Source organism: Rana temporaria, chromosome 7 (genome assembly GCF_905171775.1).
Source record: "Rana temporaria chromosome 7, aRanTem1.1, whole genome shotgun sequence".
Taxonomy (NCBI): Eukaryota; Metazoa; Chordata; class Amphibia; order Anura; family Ranidae; genus Rana; species Rana temporaria.
Window position 1 is genome coordinate 143937128 of NC_053495.1, and position 17406 is coordinate 143954533.

The 17406-nt window shown below is 40.5% G+C and overlaps 1 protein-coding gene across 2 annotated transcripts in view; it reads left to right on the forward strand.

Annotated features, from left to right (window-relative positions):
• The window catches only part of KYAT3 (kynurenine aminotransferase 3), an 82178-nt gene that overhangs the window by 32824 nt on the left and 31948 nt on the right, over nt 1-17406 (forward strand). For both annotated transcript variants that reach the window (XM_040360072.1, XM_040360073.1), the window contains 5 exons: nt 529-673; nt 2980-3129; nt 6225-6311; nt 8627-8752; nt 14791-14911. In XM_040360072.1, coding sequence (XP_040216006.1) covers nt 529-673; nt 2980-3129; nt 6225-6311; nt 8627-8752; nt 14791-14911 — 629 coding nt within the window. The remainder of the gene's footprint in view (nt 1-528; nt 674-2979; nt 3130-6224; nt 6312-8626; nt 8753-14790; nt 14912-17406) is intronic.

The window sequence follows — 17406 nt, forward strand, 5'->3', positions numbered from 1 at the left end:
CACAGACTCCTGGGAATGTAGTGGGTGTAACTTTCCAGGAGTTTGTGCACTCCCCAGTCTCAAAGAATCATGTGACTTGGACAGCACAGGTGCTGAAATCTGATCTGACACTGCTTGTGCAGCACTGAGCATGTGCGAGATTTCCAAGGCTGAAATCCAGGAAGTCATACAGTCTGGCTTCATGATGCCCACCCTTAAGATGGCCCCAGTCAATTTCTATTTTATAAAGTGTCTAAATGCTGTAACAACATAACAAAACGGACCTTAGTTTACAGACTAACTTTACTAGAATACATTAAGCTTGTGTATTACAGGGGTATTTATATTTAAAAAGTGAAATTGTGGCCGGGACAACGCTGGACAGAAGGAGTTGAGGTGGTTTTAGGTGTTTAACATTTTTTTCTACAAAGCCTGTCAGGGAGGCAATTCTTAAATATAGATGAATTCATCCCTGAGACTTGTATAGTTTATAAATAAAAACGTGTCTCCTTGTTTCTATCAGGTTAACGCTTGTTTGTATCTCTACAGGGTTGAATTTACAGCCCTTGCTGCAGATCCCTCTGTAGTCAATCTTGGTCAGGGGTTTCCAGATATATCTCCTCCATCTTACGTCACAGAAGGTCTTGCTCAAGTGTCAACAGTGGACAGACTAAATCAGTACACACGTGGCTTCGTAAGTAGGCATCTTTTCCTTACAATACCCAGTAGTTGGACTGCTGATTTGTGATGACATGAAAGGAAAGCTTGGGTGCCAGTTTGTTGAGAAAAGGAATGAAAGTATAGATTCAGAGAAATATGTTCTAGGGAACGTTTACTTCCAGCAGTCATACCTATGTTAAAGCATACAATGTCTTGGATCAGTAAATCACAGAACTTAGTGGGGAGGAGTGCATTATATTTTCCATTTACTACTAACGGCCTGTCACCATAAGCAGGTGATGTGTATAACTGTCCAGCAGCAAAGCTTGTTCTGCAGTTGCAAGGGACCCCTAAATCCTGAGTGCACGCCATATGCTAAATTTATCTTGCAGCCTAAATGAATCCCTGGCACTACTGTTTTGATTTCACCTTCCACAATGCAGTTTTGGCACCCCAGAAACCAATATAATGGTATAGCCTGATCTCTGGTTGTCTGCAATCAGAATTCACTTGTTCAGCTTGTCTTTTGAATCGTGAAATCACAGCTTTTCTATATAATATAGATAATTGCAGACAACTTGCTATTCGTGCCATAGCTGCCTTCTTTTAGGCCCCCTTTCACATGTGCGGACCGTATGTCCGCATTTTCATTCATCCGTTTGCGGATTAAAAAGGGACATACATGGGTCCCTATGTGATTGCGGGTATCAGCGGATGAATATCCGCTGACACCCATAATCGCCTGCCTCCGCAAAGATCCGATTTTGTGGACGGAAGAAAATCCTATTTTTTTTCTTCCGTCTGCGAGTCGGATGAACACGGACACACGGTCCGTGTTCATCCGATCCCCCCCATAGGGGATAGTGGAGAAAAGACAGGGCGGTCCCTGCACAGTGTGCGGGGACCGCCCTTTCAGCCGACGGCTCAGCAGGGATTTTACGGAGCAATCCCCGCTGAGCTTACGGACACACGGAGGCGGATCATTACTGACCTGCCCCGTGTGAAAGGGCCCTTACTCTTTATTATGATGGGTAACATTTCAGGCTGGGTTCACACTGATACTACATGACAGTCATACGACTTTCTTCCTACTTTGCTCTGCGACATCAGTCCTACATCCATCCGACCTTGAATGAACAGGATACTACTTTGATCCGACTTTGTGATAGTCTGACTTGTCCTTTGACCAATCAAAACAATCCCCAGCGTGAGATGAATTTCTTTTTACTGCTGCTGTAATCACCATGTCGGATGTCAAAAGTCGGATGGTTAGGACAAGGATCCTTTGAGCCGACTTCAAGGATATTCAATGGGCTGAAGTAGGATCAAAGTAGTACAGGGAGCATTTTCAAAGTCAGACTAGTTAAGACGGCTCTCCAAGGCCCCTTTCACACTAGGGCGGGAGGTGCATTGACGGTATAGCGACGCTATTTTTAGCGGCGCTATACCGTCGGAATTGCGGCGGTATTCGGCCGCTAGCTGTGCGGTTTTAATCCACGCTAACAGCCAAGGGTCATGATGCTGCTTGTTCATTAAGATTCTCTAACATACCACTGAGGGCTTCACAGAACAGCTGTATTTATACCAAGATTAAATTACACACAGGTGGACTCTATTTACTAATTAGGTGGATTCTGAAGGCAATTGGTTCCTCTAGATTTTATTTGGGGTATCAAAGCAAAGGGGGCTGAATACAAATGCACGCCATACTTTTTACATATTTATTTGTAAACAAATTTGAAAAATGTTTATAATTTTCCTTCCACTTCACAATTATGTGCCACTTTGTGTTTGTCTATTACATAAAGTCCCAAGAAAAGACATTTACATTTTTGGTTGGAACATGACAAAATGTGGAAAATTTCAAGGAGTATTAATACTTTTTCAAGGCACAGTATAGGTACTTTTTGTAATTTACCAACATGTCAAACTTGCCTGCTCTGTGTTGGTCTTGCACAGATCTAGATCCTTCTCTTCTGAGGTCCCCTGCTGGTGCACTTGGCTCCTCCTCTCCTTGGTGTGCTACCATGAGAAGCCGCTGCCTATGGTGCCAGAGCCAGGCTGTATGCTTCTATTGACACGTGCACTGTGTGGCTTGGCTTTAGATATCATGGACAATTCCTTTTAAAATCCATAATGATTCTTTTCTGGCCACTTAACGGTCCACATCTTTTTTTGAGCTTGTGTTTTATATAGGTATGTAGATATGTAGTTAGACTCAAATGAGATCTAGGTGCATCCAGTGTTTCCATTAGGAGGGACAAAGTATCTTTGTAAAATCTGTTTTTGTTCTTTCAAATTTCAAACAACTTGGTTTATCTGTAATACCTTTTTTTATAGGGTCACCCACCACTGGTAGATGCCCTCTCTAAGGTTTATGGCAAAGTGACTGGAAGAAAGATCAATCCAAACAAAGACATTCTTGTGACAGTGGGTGCATATGGATCCCTTTTCAGTGCAATCCAGGGGCTTATGGAAGAAGGTGATGAGGTGAGTTTTGTTTTGGTCTTAAAGAGATCCTAAGTCCCTTATGTATGCAAGACCCCTTTCCATTTTCGGCTGCTAGCAGGGCGCTTTTACCCCCTCCCCGCGCTAGCGGCTGGAGAAAAGGTTAAAAGCGTCTGTGTTTGCGGTGCTACCGAAGTGCTTTTGTAGGCACTTTGGCAGCGCTGCCCATTCATTTCAATGGGCAGGGGAATTTTGGGGTGTATAGTATACACCGCCCCCAAATTGCCCCAAAGACTCTCCTTGCAGGACTTTTTCTAATGTCCTGCAAGTGCACCGCCCCAGTTTGAAAGCACTCAGGCTTTCACATTGGGGTGGCATGGGAGGCGTTTTACAGGCTATTTTTAAAACTAAAACGCCTAATGTGTAAAAGAGGTCTTAATGTGATCATCTGAATGTTACTTTGGGGGTTATTTACGAAAAGCAAATCCACTTTGCACTACAAATGCAAAGTGAACTTGAAAGTGCACTTGGAAGTGCAGTCGCTGTAGATCTGAGGGGGACATGCAAGGAAAATAAAAAAACGCATTTTAGCTTGCACATGATTTGGACAATAAAATCAGCAGAGCTTCCTCTCATTTCAGATCTACCCCTCAGATTTACAGCGACTGCACTTCCAAGGGCACTTTCAGTGCAATTTTAAGGGCACTTTGCACTTGTAGTGCAAAGTTGATTTGCCTTTTGTAAATAACCCCCTTTGTGTCCTTATGTGTAAGTTATTGTGTTTTAAAAGAGAACTAATAGTGGTTTAGTCTTGGTTTTATAGACAAACATTTAATGCATGACAAAGGATTAATAGGGCACCATGAAAATGCAAGAACGTATTTTATTTTTAGAAAGTAATGGCTCAAAATGTATGTAATGCTTTCCCTACAAAGGTTTTGTTAGCCCCATCAACATACTATGTTCAATTTTCTCCTTTTTTTCTATGGTGTTTTTCAAGTTGGTATGACGGAATAATAAAGGTTCCTATAGACTTGAGGTGAGAAGTATCTTAATTTAGAAATGTTTTGGGTCCAGGTCAGGTGTTGATCTCTTGTTTTTGTAGGTAATCTTAGGCACTGCTAGGTTTCTATCTAAACTAAAATGTATCAGGAGGACTTGGCCAAGTGTGCAGGTTAGTCTTCTTCAACTCTTATGCTGCATACACATGATCAGGCTTTTGCCCGACCAAAAGCTCATCGGAATTCCATCGGAGTAAAATAGAACATATTCTATATTTATACTCCGATGGAATTAATCTGAATTTCCGTTGGGGCATACACACAGTCCGAATTTCTGACAGACTTTTTCCATTGGAAATTCTGATCGTGTTTACGCGGCATTACTGTTTTTCCTATAACAATTTTGGCAATAATGTCTGCAGGTCACCTCTACTGCCAGTTTACATCTGACCGCCTTCATGGCCCAAAACTAGTACTAATTCACTATAGGAGAAATAAAAAGGAGATTGGGACTTTGAGTGAGGCTGCAGACATGGTGCGGGTAAAAAAGATACATATTTATTAGACAAAAAGATGCATGACATGTCTCAAAAATCAGAAAACCTATGAAGGAAACAATCATTAGACATAAATGTAATTTCTTATTACTAGCCAGTCACATAATATGTGCGAGTGCAGTATAAGCATCAAGGGTACAACAGTGCATAACCAAGCGCCACATAGTGATCTGTATTGATTGATGGATGCATTCAATGAGTATAACATATGTACAGATATCAAATAGACGGCAAGGGCAAAAAGGTAAAAAATATTTGTATACAGAGACCAGTAAAAACATATAAGGTTCAGTTAGTTGAATTAGATAGTATAAGTGTAGCATCCCTAGTAGCCCGAAGCGTTTTGTGTATGTATACACTCTTCAGGGGCGGATGCTTGACATATCTAGAAAATATACAATATAAAAAAAGGTATCATTAATAAATATAATGGGTGGTCCGAACAGGATAAAGATTGAACAGAGGTGTCCACCTTGAGTACTCACATGGAATTAATGGTTAATGGGTTTGGTGCATGTGGAGCCATGGCCGAAAGGTAAGTCCGCCCAGGCGATGTGCAGCGCACACAGACGGGGGGTATAAGGGGAAAAAATGCACCTCATTTAAAGTCCCAAACTCCCCCTCCTTTTTTTAATTCACTATAGGTAGCAGTAAAATAGAACCGCACTACACAGTTTGATCATGCACATGGATGGCATGGTTAGCCATAGCTGCTGATCATCTTGAGTGCACCCCAGCTCTTAATGATGTGTGTGGATTTTTTATATAAATATATATATATATATATATATATATATATATATATATATATACATACACACACACACACACACACACACACACACACACACACACACACACACACACACACACACACACATAATATATATATATATATTACATACATACATACTTACTAGTTTTTTTTTCCTTTTTAAGAATGGTACAATATAAAGAGATATCCACAACTTACATTTCTATTGCATTAGGAAACTTTGATGATTTTAAAGCTCAACTCCTCTTGGCTCAAACTAACTCTGTCCCTCACTAACATGCGAGGCTGCTGGATGTGCGGCATAAACTCTGTGTAGGTGCGTCAGCAATGTATTCTATCAAGTCAGAGAGGTGGGCTGATGTTGTCTCAACCTCTGACTCCTCCAATTAGAGGAAGCTTTGTATTCATTGATAGTATACATCACGTTCTCTGAGTGCCACTGTGATAGACTGTGTGTTCCGGGTTGGAGCTGAGCCATCCTGTCTCATATTCGGAACACAGTGAAGTATTCTGTATGTAGTGGCAGCTACATGAAGTTTATACCACACATCCAGCAGCCTCACATGTTAGTGAGGGACAGAGTTTGTTTGAGTCAAGCTGGCCAAAACAAACTATGTAAAGTAGATCAAAAGATAGAGTTCAGCTTTAAGTTCCTCCATAAATAGGTGAGTACTAAAGGAAGTATTCTTTTTATAAAGGGGTATTTTTTCTTTTGTATACGTCCGTAACAATGATTTAAGCATTGATAAGTAAAATTACTTTTTTATTTAATACCATGCTCTTCTTTTTTTTTTTGTGATACAGGTTATTATTATTGAGCCATTTTATGACTGTTATGAGCCTATGATAAAGATGGCTGGGGCCACGCCTGTCCACATTCCACTGAGATATGTAAGTAATAAATGAACAGTTTGTTGGCTCCATGCACACTGGAATTAATAAAAAGAAAAAAAACAGTTCCCTGGGCAGAAAAGAACTGCGGTCATGCAATGCTGTACCCAAATTACATTTTATAATTTCCTTCTCACAAATGGATCTTTCTTTTGGTGGTATTTAATCACTGCTGAGTTATTTTTTTTTATTTTTTTTTTGCTTGGTCGTTTGGCAGTAAACTTTATAAAAAAAGAATTTTTCTCCTTTTTAGACCCCTTTCTCACTTGAGCGGTTTGCAGGCGCTATTGCGCTAAAAATAGCGCCTGCAAACCGACCCTAAACAGCTGCTGCTTTCACACTGGAGTGGTGCCTCACTAATGGGCACAGACTGGCCTCACTGATGGGCACTGCTGGGGCTGCACTAATAATCGGGGCACTGATTACCTGTACAGTCTCCCCTGCGAGGAGATGCCACTGATCGTCTCTCTTCGCCTCACACTCTGTCAGTGTGTACTTGTGATCGGCTGTGATTGGACTCAGCCGATCACATGGGTAAAGAGCAGCATCATCGGCTCCTTACCAAAATAGGTGTCAAGCTGTGTCCACGAGAGCAGTGACACTGGGGCGAAATCATATGACGTTGACCCAGAACGAGAGGGGATCCTGCCTGCCGTCCTTTTACTATACAGCAGGCGGGAGGTAGATAATATCTTATTTCTGTGTGATCAGGGTGAAATAACCACCACTTCAAGCTTTTCGTACAGTAGACATATGGGGCTGTGGGTCAGTTTTTGACATAGATGAAGTAGGAATTTCAGGCACTTTAAATGGCTGACATGATTATCAGGATCCTAAGCTGAACATAGATGGATAGAATTTAGAATGATTTTTTTTTAGAACAAGACTTGGAACATTTGAAAGTTATTGGAAAGATTTAGTTTACTTTAACCATTTGATTTTGGAATGAATGGACTTTACCAAATGAAAACCACATCCACTGTTAGAAATGAATTTGTTTTGGGAATTTTTCCATCCTACTTTGAATTTTCCTCTCACTGCAGTCAAAAATTAACGTTGATTAGACTCATAGGGTGGCACACTGGGGAAGGGGGGGCTCTGCCATAGGGTGGCACACTAGGGGGCTGTGCCATAGGGTGGGACTGTGATGTATAGAGAGAATGTTGGGACTTTGGTGTAAGGCAGGACTCTGGGAGAGTGGCGCTGTACTCTGTTTTGTTACTTACTCCTGGCATGGCGGCCACCTGTAAGCCTTGGGACCCCATAATCTTCTATTGTCAGGGGGCCCCATGAGTTGTCAGTCCACCCCTGGTGTACACTCATTAGGAAGGGGTTAAAGTCTAATTTCAGGTCTTTAAAAAATAAAATTGACACCCTTCCTGCAGACTAGATGAAGGCTCTAGTGATTTTGTTTTTTTAAGGAGATGGGGTAACACAGTAATATTTTAATCCGCAGTCCCATCACAGCCAGTGGTCAGGCCCACTACTTCCCAATGCTGGAATGTGGACAGACACTCCTATTAGCCTTCACTTCCTATTCTGCTGATCCTACACTGTACGCTGGCAAGAGAGGCGGTGACAAGATTGGTTGAAGACTGCAAAGAAAAGTGACTTTGAGACCTCAGCAGTCAGACTGGAGATGGGAAGATGATCAATGGTAAGCATTACTCTGTGTTATCCTATCACTTTAAAAAACAAGCGCTGGGTCCCTTGTGTACTGTCGGGAGAGTGGAAGACAATGTTAAAGTGGTTGTAAAGGCTGAATGTTCTTTGCTTTTATACATTCTACGCATAAGGGTATAAACCTTCAGTGTACAGCTCCCCCCTCGGCCCCCCAAATACCTAAGCCTGATCTCGATCCAGCGATGTGGATGAGGCTCTCCTGGGTCTCTCCCTCCTAAATGGCTGAGATGTAGGAGCCATTGGCTCCTGCTGCTGTCAATCATAGCAAGTGAGGAGGGGGGGGGGGGGCTGAGCCATGCTTTCTGTGTCTTATGGACGCCGAGAGCCGGCTTGGGAGTGAGCACACACACGAGTGCCCCCACAGCAAGTGGCTTGCTACGGGGGCACTCAGCAAGATGGGGCCCAGAGCACCAGTGGGGGACCCAAGAAGAGGAAGATTGGGGCTGCTCTGTGCAAAACTGCTGCACAGAGCAGGTAAGTATGACAAAAAAAAATCGTTTTTGTTTTTTTAAATTTTTTTCACATAGAAATTATAATTCTTATTTTTCTGTTCATATGGTGTATTATGTACAGTATTTAGCTTATACTTATTATTTGGTAAAGTATTATATATTTATGCTTTTCATACACAGAAGGATAGTGGAAAAGGAACAGTATCGAGTGCTGACTGGGTCTTAAACCCTGAAGAACTAGCCAGCAAATTCACTTCCAGGACAAAGGCCATTATACTGAACACTCCAAACAATCCTATGGGCAAGGTAGGTACTATGATCACTGTATTACATTAGTAAGATTCTATAGCAATGTATAAACACCCCCTGGAATGCCCTGATAGAGACAGTTCTGTTTTTTTGCACAGGCTATCCATAGTTAGACGTTTTCTGTGTAGTTTCTAGGGATGTGAGATCTGTCCCTTGTAATTCCAGTCACTTTTCCTGCTACAAATTCTAAACCCTATCATAAAGTACCACGTGCAGATAGGACAAGTGTTGACTATTGCATGTATCCCACATTCATGCGAGCCACACACTTTTCAGACCATTTCAACCTGCTTTTGATTGCCACCCACAAACTGCAAAAAATCTATAGTTAGTGGATAGATGTCAGTTGTCTAAGCACCTTGTCCCATTAATTAATAGAAAGTAACAAGAGGGAGGGGGGTACTAAAAGAACCCAGGGACTCTTAATTGGTGCAAATAAAGATTGAAGAATCAAAAAATATATGTAAAAATAGAAAAACATTTTATTAGACAATTAAACAACATCAATTACGATAAATAGGTCAGATCTCCATCAGGTGATGTATAGAAGATCAAAATGAAGCATTGACTGGTAGATTCGCTCTACATGTTTCGCTCAATAAGAGCTTCCTCAGGAGCGTTTATAAGCAATGCTGGGTAGAAAAAAGAAACACAAATAGTTAATTGACTGTAAATATTACATAGCTACATATAGATGCATAAAATTTAAATGCAAAAAATAATTTCGAAAATATATATGGGAGAATTTATTACATGGGTTATAGCAGAAAATGTATGTTCAACAATTTATGCTAAGAACATAAGCGCAAAGGAAAACTTCCCAAAAGAAAAAAAGAAAATTATGTCAGTACATAATGTATAAAATACCAGCAGATTCGGACAGCCACCATACAAGTGGAAAACCACAGCCTCAAAAGGAACCAATAGAACAAAGCAGGGCCATAGCTGTTAAAAAGCAACCTAATAAAAAATATATAAAAGAAAATATGTATATAGCGTATATATATATATATATATATATATATATATATATATATATATATATATATATATATATATATATATATATATATATATATATATATATATATATATATATATATATATATATATATATATATATATATATATATAATGAGCATCAATAAATTAATATCTAGGTAAAAATGTTGCATAAATACCTGATTAATCAATAAGAAAAACGTATTAATGGGACCAATCTACGTTAACCCAAGGAAGAGTCAATGGACAAGAATGAGGCAAAGTATGCCTATAGCCAATATTGGCATTTACAGAGGCCAAAATGACTGGAATCTGTATGAAGGAAAAAATATATATATGTATATAAATGGGTTTGAATATATCCAAACAAATTAATTAAGGCGTATAGAAACCAATAAGGCTAAAATGAAGAATACCTGATTAGATGTGCACAAGGCACAATGCCTGGATGGATGAAAGGAACCGTCCGTATGGGTGGTGTGTCTGGTTGACAAGTGTACAGCCTTGCTTTATAGCAGCCATCGCGGCGGCGTCTGACGAATCCGTCCCCGCAATGCGGACATGTGACCATGACGTCAAGACGCGCGCCCACGTGGTGCATCAGCTGACCAGGTGTGGAGAATCAACAGCGCTCACCGAACGGCCAAGGAAAAAGGCCTGAAAGGCGGCGCTGAACGATCAGCCACCATCTTGGGTGCTGGAAAGGCACTAGTACTGGTTGCAGATAAAGCAAACCAAAAGAGAGGCGCATATAGGTGGAATAAGACGCGCAATATAAGGGATGAAAAAATGCATCATAGTGGGAGGGGAGTGCAGACATATGAGGTCAAAAAAAGGGACCAGATAGAACAAATACAGAAGGGATTGATTGTACCTATTGCCCTTAAAGGTCCATACATGTCCATACAGTCCCGCTGAGTTATAATAGGTCCAAAAGAGGCGCAGGGCGCCACCTGTAGGCAAATGCCATCAGGGCAAAAAGAAGATGTACAAGCACAGTGGTAAAAAATACATAAAAACAAATATATTGAATATATTGATCTGTGGAAACCGAATATGTAAATAAAGTAATTTAGACATGATTAAATAATGCGCCTGTTTGATAGCAATTCCTGAACAACAAATTCCGTTACATAAATTGAATAAAAGAACAACCACAACATATAGCACATGATATTGACACATAAATTAAATATGCAAAAAAACATGCAAAAAAACAAAACAAAAGAAATGAAAAGAAATGAAAAATGGAACAGTAATGGTAAAGAGACTAAACAAAATTTACAAAAAAGGTTTAAAGCTTAGTGCTTCATTTAAACTAGGGGGAATCAAAGCGGACAAAGAGTGTATCCATTTGGCCTCTTTCTGAAGCAAAATTTTGTCATCACCCCCTCTTTCACCTGGGGGGATGTATTCAAGTGCCGAAAATTTCATTTTGCGGCTGTTGAATTCATGATGAATGCCTGAATGGCGACTTATAGGAGTCTCCATTTTTGTCTTAGAGATAAGGGCAATGTGGTCCCTTATTCGATGAAAAAACGGACGCTTTGTCTTCCCTACATAGAATGAACCGCATTCACATTGCATCAGATACACTATGCCCACAGATTGACATGTTACAGAGAAAGTTGGCTTGAATACCCGTCCATTGGGAAGTGCAACTGTAGTGGAGGCATAAATGTAGCAGCAAAAGGGACAACTATGGCATAGTCGAGACCCCTTTGGTCCAGATAGGCGTGCAGTTTTGGAACAATAATGACTGCGAACTAACCGATCGCGGAGAGAACGCGATTTTTTAAAGGTAATCTGCGGATGATGTTGTATATACTGGGATACTGTATTGTCGCCAAGTAATAGACACCAATATTTTTGCAAAATGGAACGCACTTTTTGGTGATGACCAGAAAATCTGGTGATTACACGTATACCTGGATCGGTTTTGGGTAATTTAGGGTCATGTAACAAAGAGCTTCGTTTATGCTCTTTCGCTCGCAAATATGCTTTTTTTTTTAAACATTTATTGCTGTATCCTCTGTCTTGGAAGCGATTTTGTAAAAGTTTGGCCTCAATCTCAAAATTGGAATCATTACTACAATTACGACGTATTCGTAATTACTGTCCGTAGGGGATGTTGGAAATAAGAGATTTAGGGTGTGAGCTAGATGCGTGCAGGAGAGAATTTCCTGCTAACGGTTTGCGAAACAGAGATGTTTCGTTTGAACCATCGTTGTCGATGGAAATTTGGATGTCCAAAAAAGTTAATGAGATTTGGCTCAAACAAAAGTGAATTTTAGATTGTAGTCATTTTTTAGATTCTCCAAAAACAACAAAAGATCATCATGGGGCCCTGTCCAAATGAAAAAAACATCATCAATAAATCGACGTCAAAGAGGAATGTGATCAAAAAAAGAATGCACATTGTCTTGGCGCAAAAGGTTTTGCTCCCACCCCCCCCCCAAGTACAAGTTTGCGTAGGAGGGGGCACACTTGGTCCCCATGGCTACACCTTGTACTTGGAGGTAGTGGGAGCCACCAAACAAAAAAATATTGTTTAAAAGAATGAAGTCAAGGAGCCCCAAGATGAACACGTTGTAGAAGGGAGAGGCCTCACAATTCTCAGAGATGAAGCCCTCTACAACTTGTATCCCCAATAGATGGGGGTAGAGTTGTAGAGGGCCTCAACGTCCAGTGCCACCAACCAAAATCCCTTGGGAATGTTGATGCCGTCTAAGGTTTTGAGAAGATCAGTCGTATATTGTATGTGGGATGCCAGACCTTCAACATGAGGTCTAATAAACTCATCAACTAGCTGACTTGCTTTTTCCGTTAGTGACCCATTGCCGGAGACAATAGGTCTACCAGGAGGGTTGGTAGAGTTCTTGTGGATCTTTAGCAAGGCATATAGAGTTGGGGTTGGTCACATTCAGGAATTCCCACGTGGGCTTGGTGATCAAACCATGGTGGTATGCTGAATTTATCAAACTTTGGTACCGCAGAGTGGTGTTTCTGAGATGAGTCTCAGATACCTTTTTGTGCCATTCTTTGTTGTCTAGCAATTTATGAACCATAGATTCATAGCATGTTTTATCCTGAATGACCACATTGCCACCCTTATCGGATGGTTTGATCACAATGGTGTCATTGGTTTGTAAGGATACCCAAGCTGATTTCTGCGTTTCAGATAGGTTGGAATAGGGTGAATAGGACCAATTTGTCCGACATATTTCCCTCGTGACCTAGTTGGTGAAAGCCCAAATGCTGGGGTTGCCTTGCAGAGTTGGGAACATCCTGGATTTGGGTTTATAATCTTTTGGCTTGGAAACTTGGACTGTAGTTTTTTCAGAAATACTTGGCTGGGGGGGAGTGTAGTCATCTCAAGGAGGCCGGCCTCGAAGCCCCCCATACATATACACTAGTAAGTAGAAATATATTTACATTTTTTGTTGTTGGGTTTTCATACACAGTTACATGTTTAACAAATTGTCAGGCTTGAAGGTTTACCTGGTCTTTAGCTGGCATTGTTGATGCACTTTATGAATGGTGCGACTCCATTTTTGCTGAGAATTTGCCCTGGTCAGTTACGTTGCATGAATTTTACCAAACGTTATTGGGAAAGCCTACCCAGGTGACATTCATATTGAAACTCGCCTATTTATAAAAAAAAATCTTCCTAAATGCTAAGTGGAGGGCCGACCATCTAATGTCCCTTAACCACTTGACCACTGAGCACTTAAACCCCCTTCCTAACCAAATCAATTTCCAGCTTTCGGTGCTCACAAATTTGAATGACAATTACTCAGTCATACAACATTTTTTTTTTCCACACAAATAGAGCTTTCTTTTGGTGGTAAATAATCACCGTTGTTTTAAATTTTTTGCGCTATAAAAGAAAAGACTGAAAATTCTGTAAAAAAAAATAAATTTAATTTTTTTTCTTGGTTTCTGTTATAAAATTTATAAAATTTGTAATTTTTCTTCATAAATTTTGGCCAAATTTTATACTGCTACATATCTTTGGTAAAAATAAGTACAAATTGGTGTATATTATTTGATCTTTGTGAAAGTTATAGAGTCCACAAGCTATGGTGCCAATATCTGAAACTTGATCACACCTATAGTACTGACAGCCTATCTCATTTCTTGAGACCCTAACATGCCAGAAAAGTACAAATACCCCCCAAATGACCCCTTTTTGGAAAGAAGATATTCCAAGGTATTTAGATAAAGGCATGGTGAGTTTTTTGAAGTTGTCATTTTTTTTCCCCACAATTTTTCGCAAAATCAATTTTTTTTTTTTTTCACAAAATTTTCATATTAGCAGGTTATTTCTCACACACAGCCTATGCATACCACAAATTACACCCCAAAACACATTCTGATATTCCTCCTGAGTATGGGGATACCACATGTGTGAGACTTTTACACAGCGTGGCCACATACAGAGGCCCAACATGCAGGAAGCACCTTCAGGCGTTCTGGAGCACCCAGACCAATTCTGACATTTATCTCCTACATGTAAAAATCATCATGTATTTGCTCGAAAATTACGTAGAACCCCAAAACAATATATAAATATGTATGTGTGTGTGTGTGTGTGTGTGTATATATATATATATATATATATATATATATATATATATATATATATATATATATATATATATATATATATATATATATATATATATATATATATATATATGTGTGTGTGTGTATGTATATATATATATATATATATATATATATAATACTTTTATTTAGCAAAGACCAGAGAGAATACAATGGCGGTCATTACAACTTTTTATCTCGCACTGTATTTGCGCAGCAGGCAGGAAAGGACCCTTTAGTACATTCAGTGTTCAGAATGCCCTATAGAAGGAAGCAATTTTTTACTTTTTTCCACTTTTAGAATGTCATAATTGACCGTAGAATGGACTAACAAATGTCATTTTAATATCTCGTCTCTTTTTTTTTTTCTTTAGTGTTTTTACTTACATTTGACATTTTTTTTTTTCCCGGTTCTCCACTTTCAGGTGTATAAATTAGAAGAACTGCAGGTCATTGCAGACTTGTGTATAAAACACGACACACTCTGTATTAGTGATGAAGTTTATGAGTGGCTGGTGTTCTCTGGAAGCCGACATGTAAAAATAGGTACTGTGAAAGAATGCATTAGGTTTGTTTGTAGTATTACATTGGAACAAAATAAACCTTTTGGCACATGGGAAAATCCAGGGGAAATAAAATCTTCCTCGGACTGCTTTGAAGTAAAACCCTGGGATACATATGGTATTGTTTGGGGAAGTAAGTGTAAACTGCAAACTATTAAAGTTCTAAAGGCAGAAGTTTTTTTATCTTCATGCATTCTATAAATTAAGATAAAAAGCCTTCTGTGTGCAGCAGCCCCCCTAATGCTAACCTGAGCCCCATCGATATCCAGCAATGTTGCACGAGAGCCTCGGCTGTCTAGGATTCTCCCTCCTTATTGGCTGAGAGAGCAGCAGGCACCATTGGCTCCCACTGTTGTCAATCAAAGTCAGTGAACCAATAAGGAGAGCGGGGGGGTGGGGCTGAACTACGCCTCCATGTCTGAACGGACAAACAGAGCAGTGGCTGGGCTCGGGTGCCCCCTAGCAATCTGCTTGCTGTGGGGTCACTCGGCAGGAGGGGGAAGGTCCAGCACATGCTAGCGATGGATCCAATTTTTTTTTAAAAGCCAGCAGCTACAAATACTGCAGCTGCTGACTTTTTAAAAATGGACACTTGCCTGTCTAGCGCACCCGCGATGTCATCAGCCGAGGAAGAGCAATCACTCGGCTGCACCCGCCGCCATCATCGGTTAGGGAATCGGGAAGTGAAGCGTTATGGCTTCACTGCCAGGCTCCCTACTGCGCATGCGCGAGTAGCGCACTGTCCTGTCACTGGTCCCCGCTCTCTCCTGGGAACAGTGTGTTTCCCAGAAGACAGTGGGGGCTGCGGGTAGGGGCGTGGCTGCCGCAGTTCCGTATTCCCGGAAGTGGGTGCAAATACCTGTCTTAGACAGGTATCTGCACCCGCTCCCCCTGAAAGGTGCCAAATGTGACACTGGAGGGGGGAGGGTTCCGAAAAGCGGAAGCTCAATTTTTGGGTGGAGCTCCGCTTTAAAGGACTCCACAGAGAGTAATAGTATATACACATAATTTCCTTTCCCTCAGTTTGTGCTTCCTGGTGTTCACCTTTAATAAGGAAATTCCAAGCTAGGGGATGATGTGCGATTTACAGCACTAAAGTAGTATTAAATCCTCAATGTTTTTATTTATTTTTAGCTTAAACACAATAAAATAAAAATTCCCCAGTAAACTGTTTGTTAAAATTTTTACCCCAGAGCTTTTCGTGCTGCTGGCATCTTCTCTGTGCTGCTTCCCTAAACTTCCAATCCTTATCAGAAAGAGTTACCAGTATTTTAGCTTGGAGTAGGGGTGAGAGCAGAAGAGTGCCTTGCTAAAAAAACGGCTATGTGTTTCTATAGATGGATACAGTGTAGGGAGAAACTGATCTAGTTCCTGAATACAAGGGTGACTTCATAGGATACTGCAGGAGGAAGGCGCCACTCTGAAAGAGGAGACCTGGGGCAGTAACCATGGCACCAGCTTGAATCGAAACATTAAAAAATAACGAAGCTGCATATTCAGTAAGTAATTAGATCAGCTGCTGAAAGTGCTTAAAAACTTTAGTTTAATATTCCTTTAAGGTTTCACATTTTGTTTTAGTGCAATCGGGAAAAATGAAAAATTATTAGCGATTTACCACACAGTTATTTGCCTTAAAGAAGCTTTAATTTCCATCTTTGACAAATGTCAAAAATGCCATTTAGTGCAATTCTGTAGGTAATAAAGAAATCCTGTGTGTCTTTAAAAGAGAAGTTCTCTAGGTGAACGATCTGATGCTGCATCTGTCCCCCGCTGGCTCTGTAGTAAGAACTGTGACCAAACACTGCTGATCGCTCAGTTCTCCATCTCCGCTCTGAAAAGAAAGCTGTGACTGTCAGTCAGCGGCTCTCTGCTCTCCCCTCCAGCGCTCACTGGATAGCTCGGCTGTGGAGGGGACGGGAGGGGCTAGCTCAGGCTCTCGGCGGATCCCTGAGAGGCTGAGGTGGATGCCGGATCAGGCTTCTGGGGACATACCCACCATATGGTTGCAATCTTTTTAGAGTCTGGACCGGTTCTGTGATGTCAGCCAATAGGAGGCTTCAGCTCGAAGTCTGCTGAAAACGAATCGCAGAGTGCAAAAAGGAACTTTGACCATACTTCTCCTTTTAAGTACTGCTAGTCTTGGAATTCTTCTCCATATGTTCATCCCACAAGCAGGGGGTTTGCATTGTGAACCAGTTGGGCTTTGTAGCATTGTTCAGCACCATCAACCTAATATCTATTCAGGTCCTGGGAGCTGAAGGGAGAAGCATTAAAGCCATTTGATATTACAAACATTTGGCAGGTTCAATATACAATTTTTTTTTTTTTTGTATAGGTATTTGGTTGTAAAATATACAATATGTCAAATACAATATTTGAATTGCAAAAAAGTTGTTAAAAAATCCTATTTATTAATCTTATTTTTATTTTGAATATTGTTGTCATTGGTGTAAAATTGAGTATGTTAAGTATGGACGT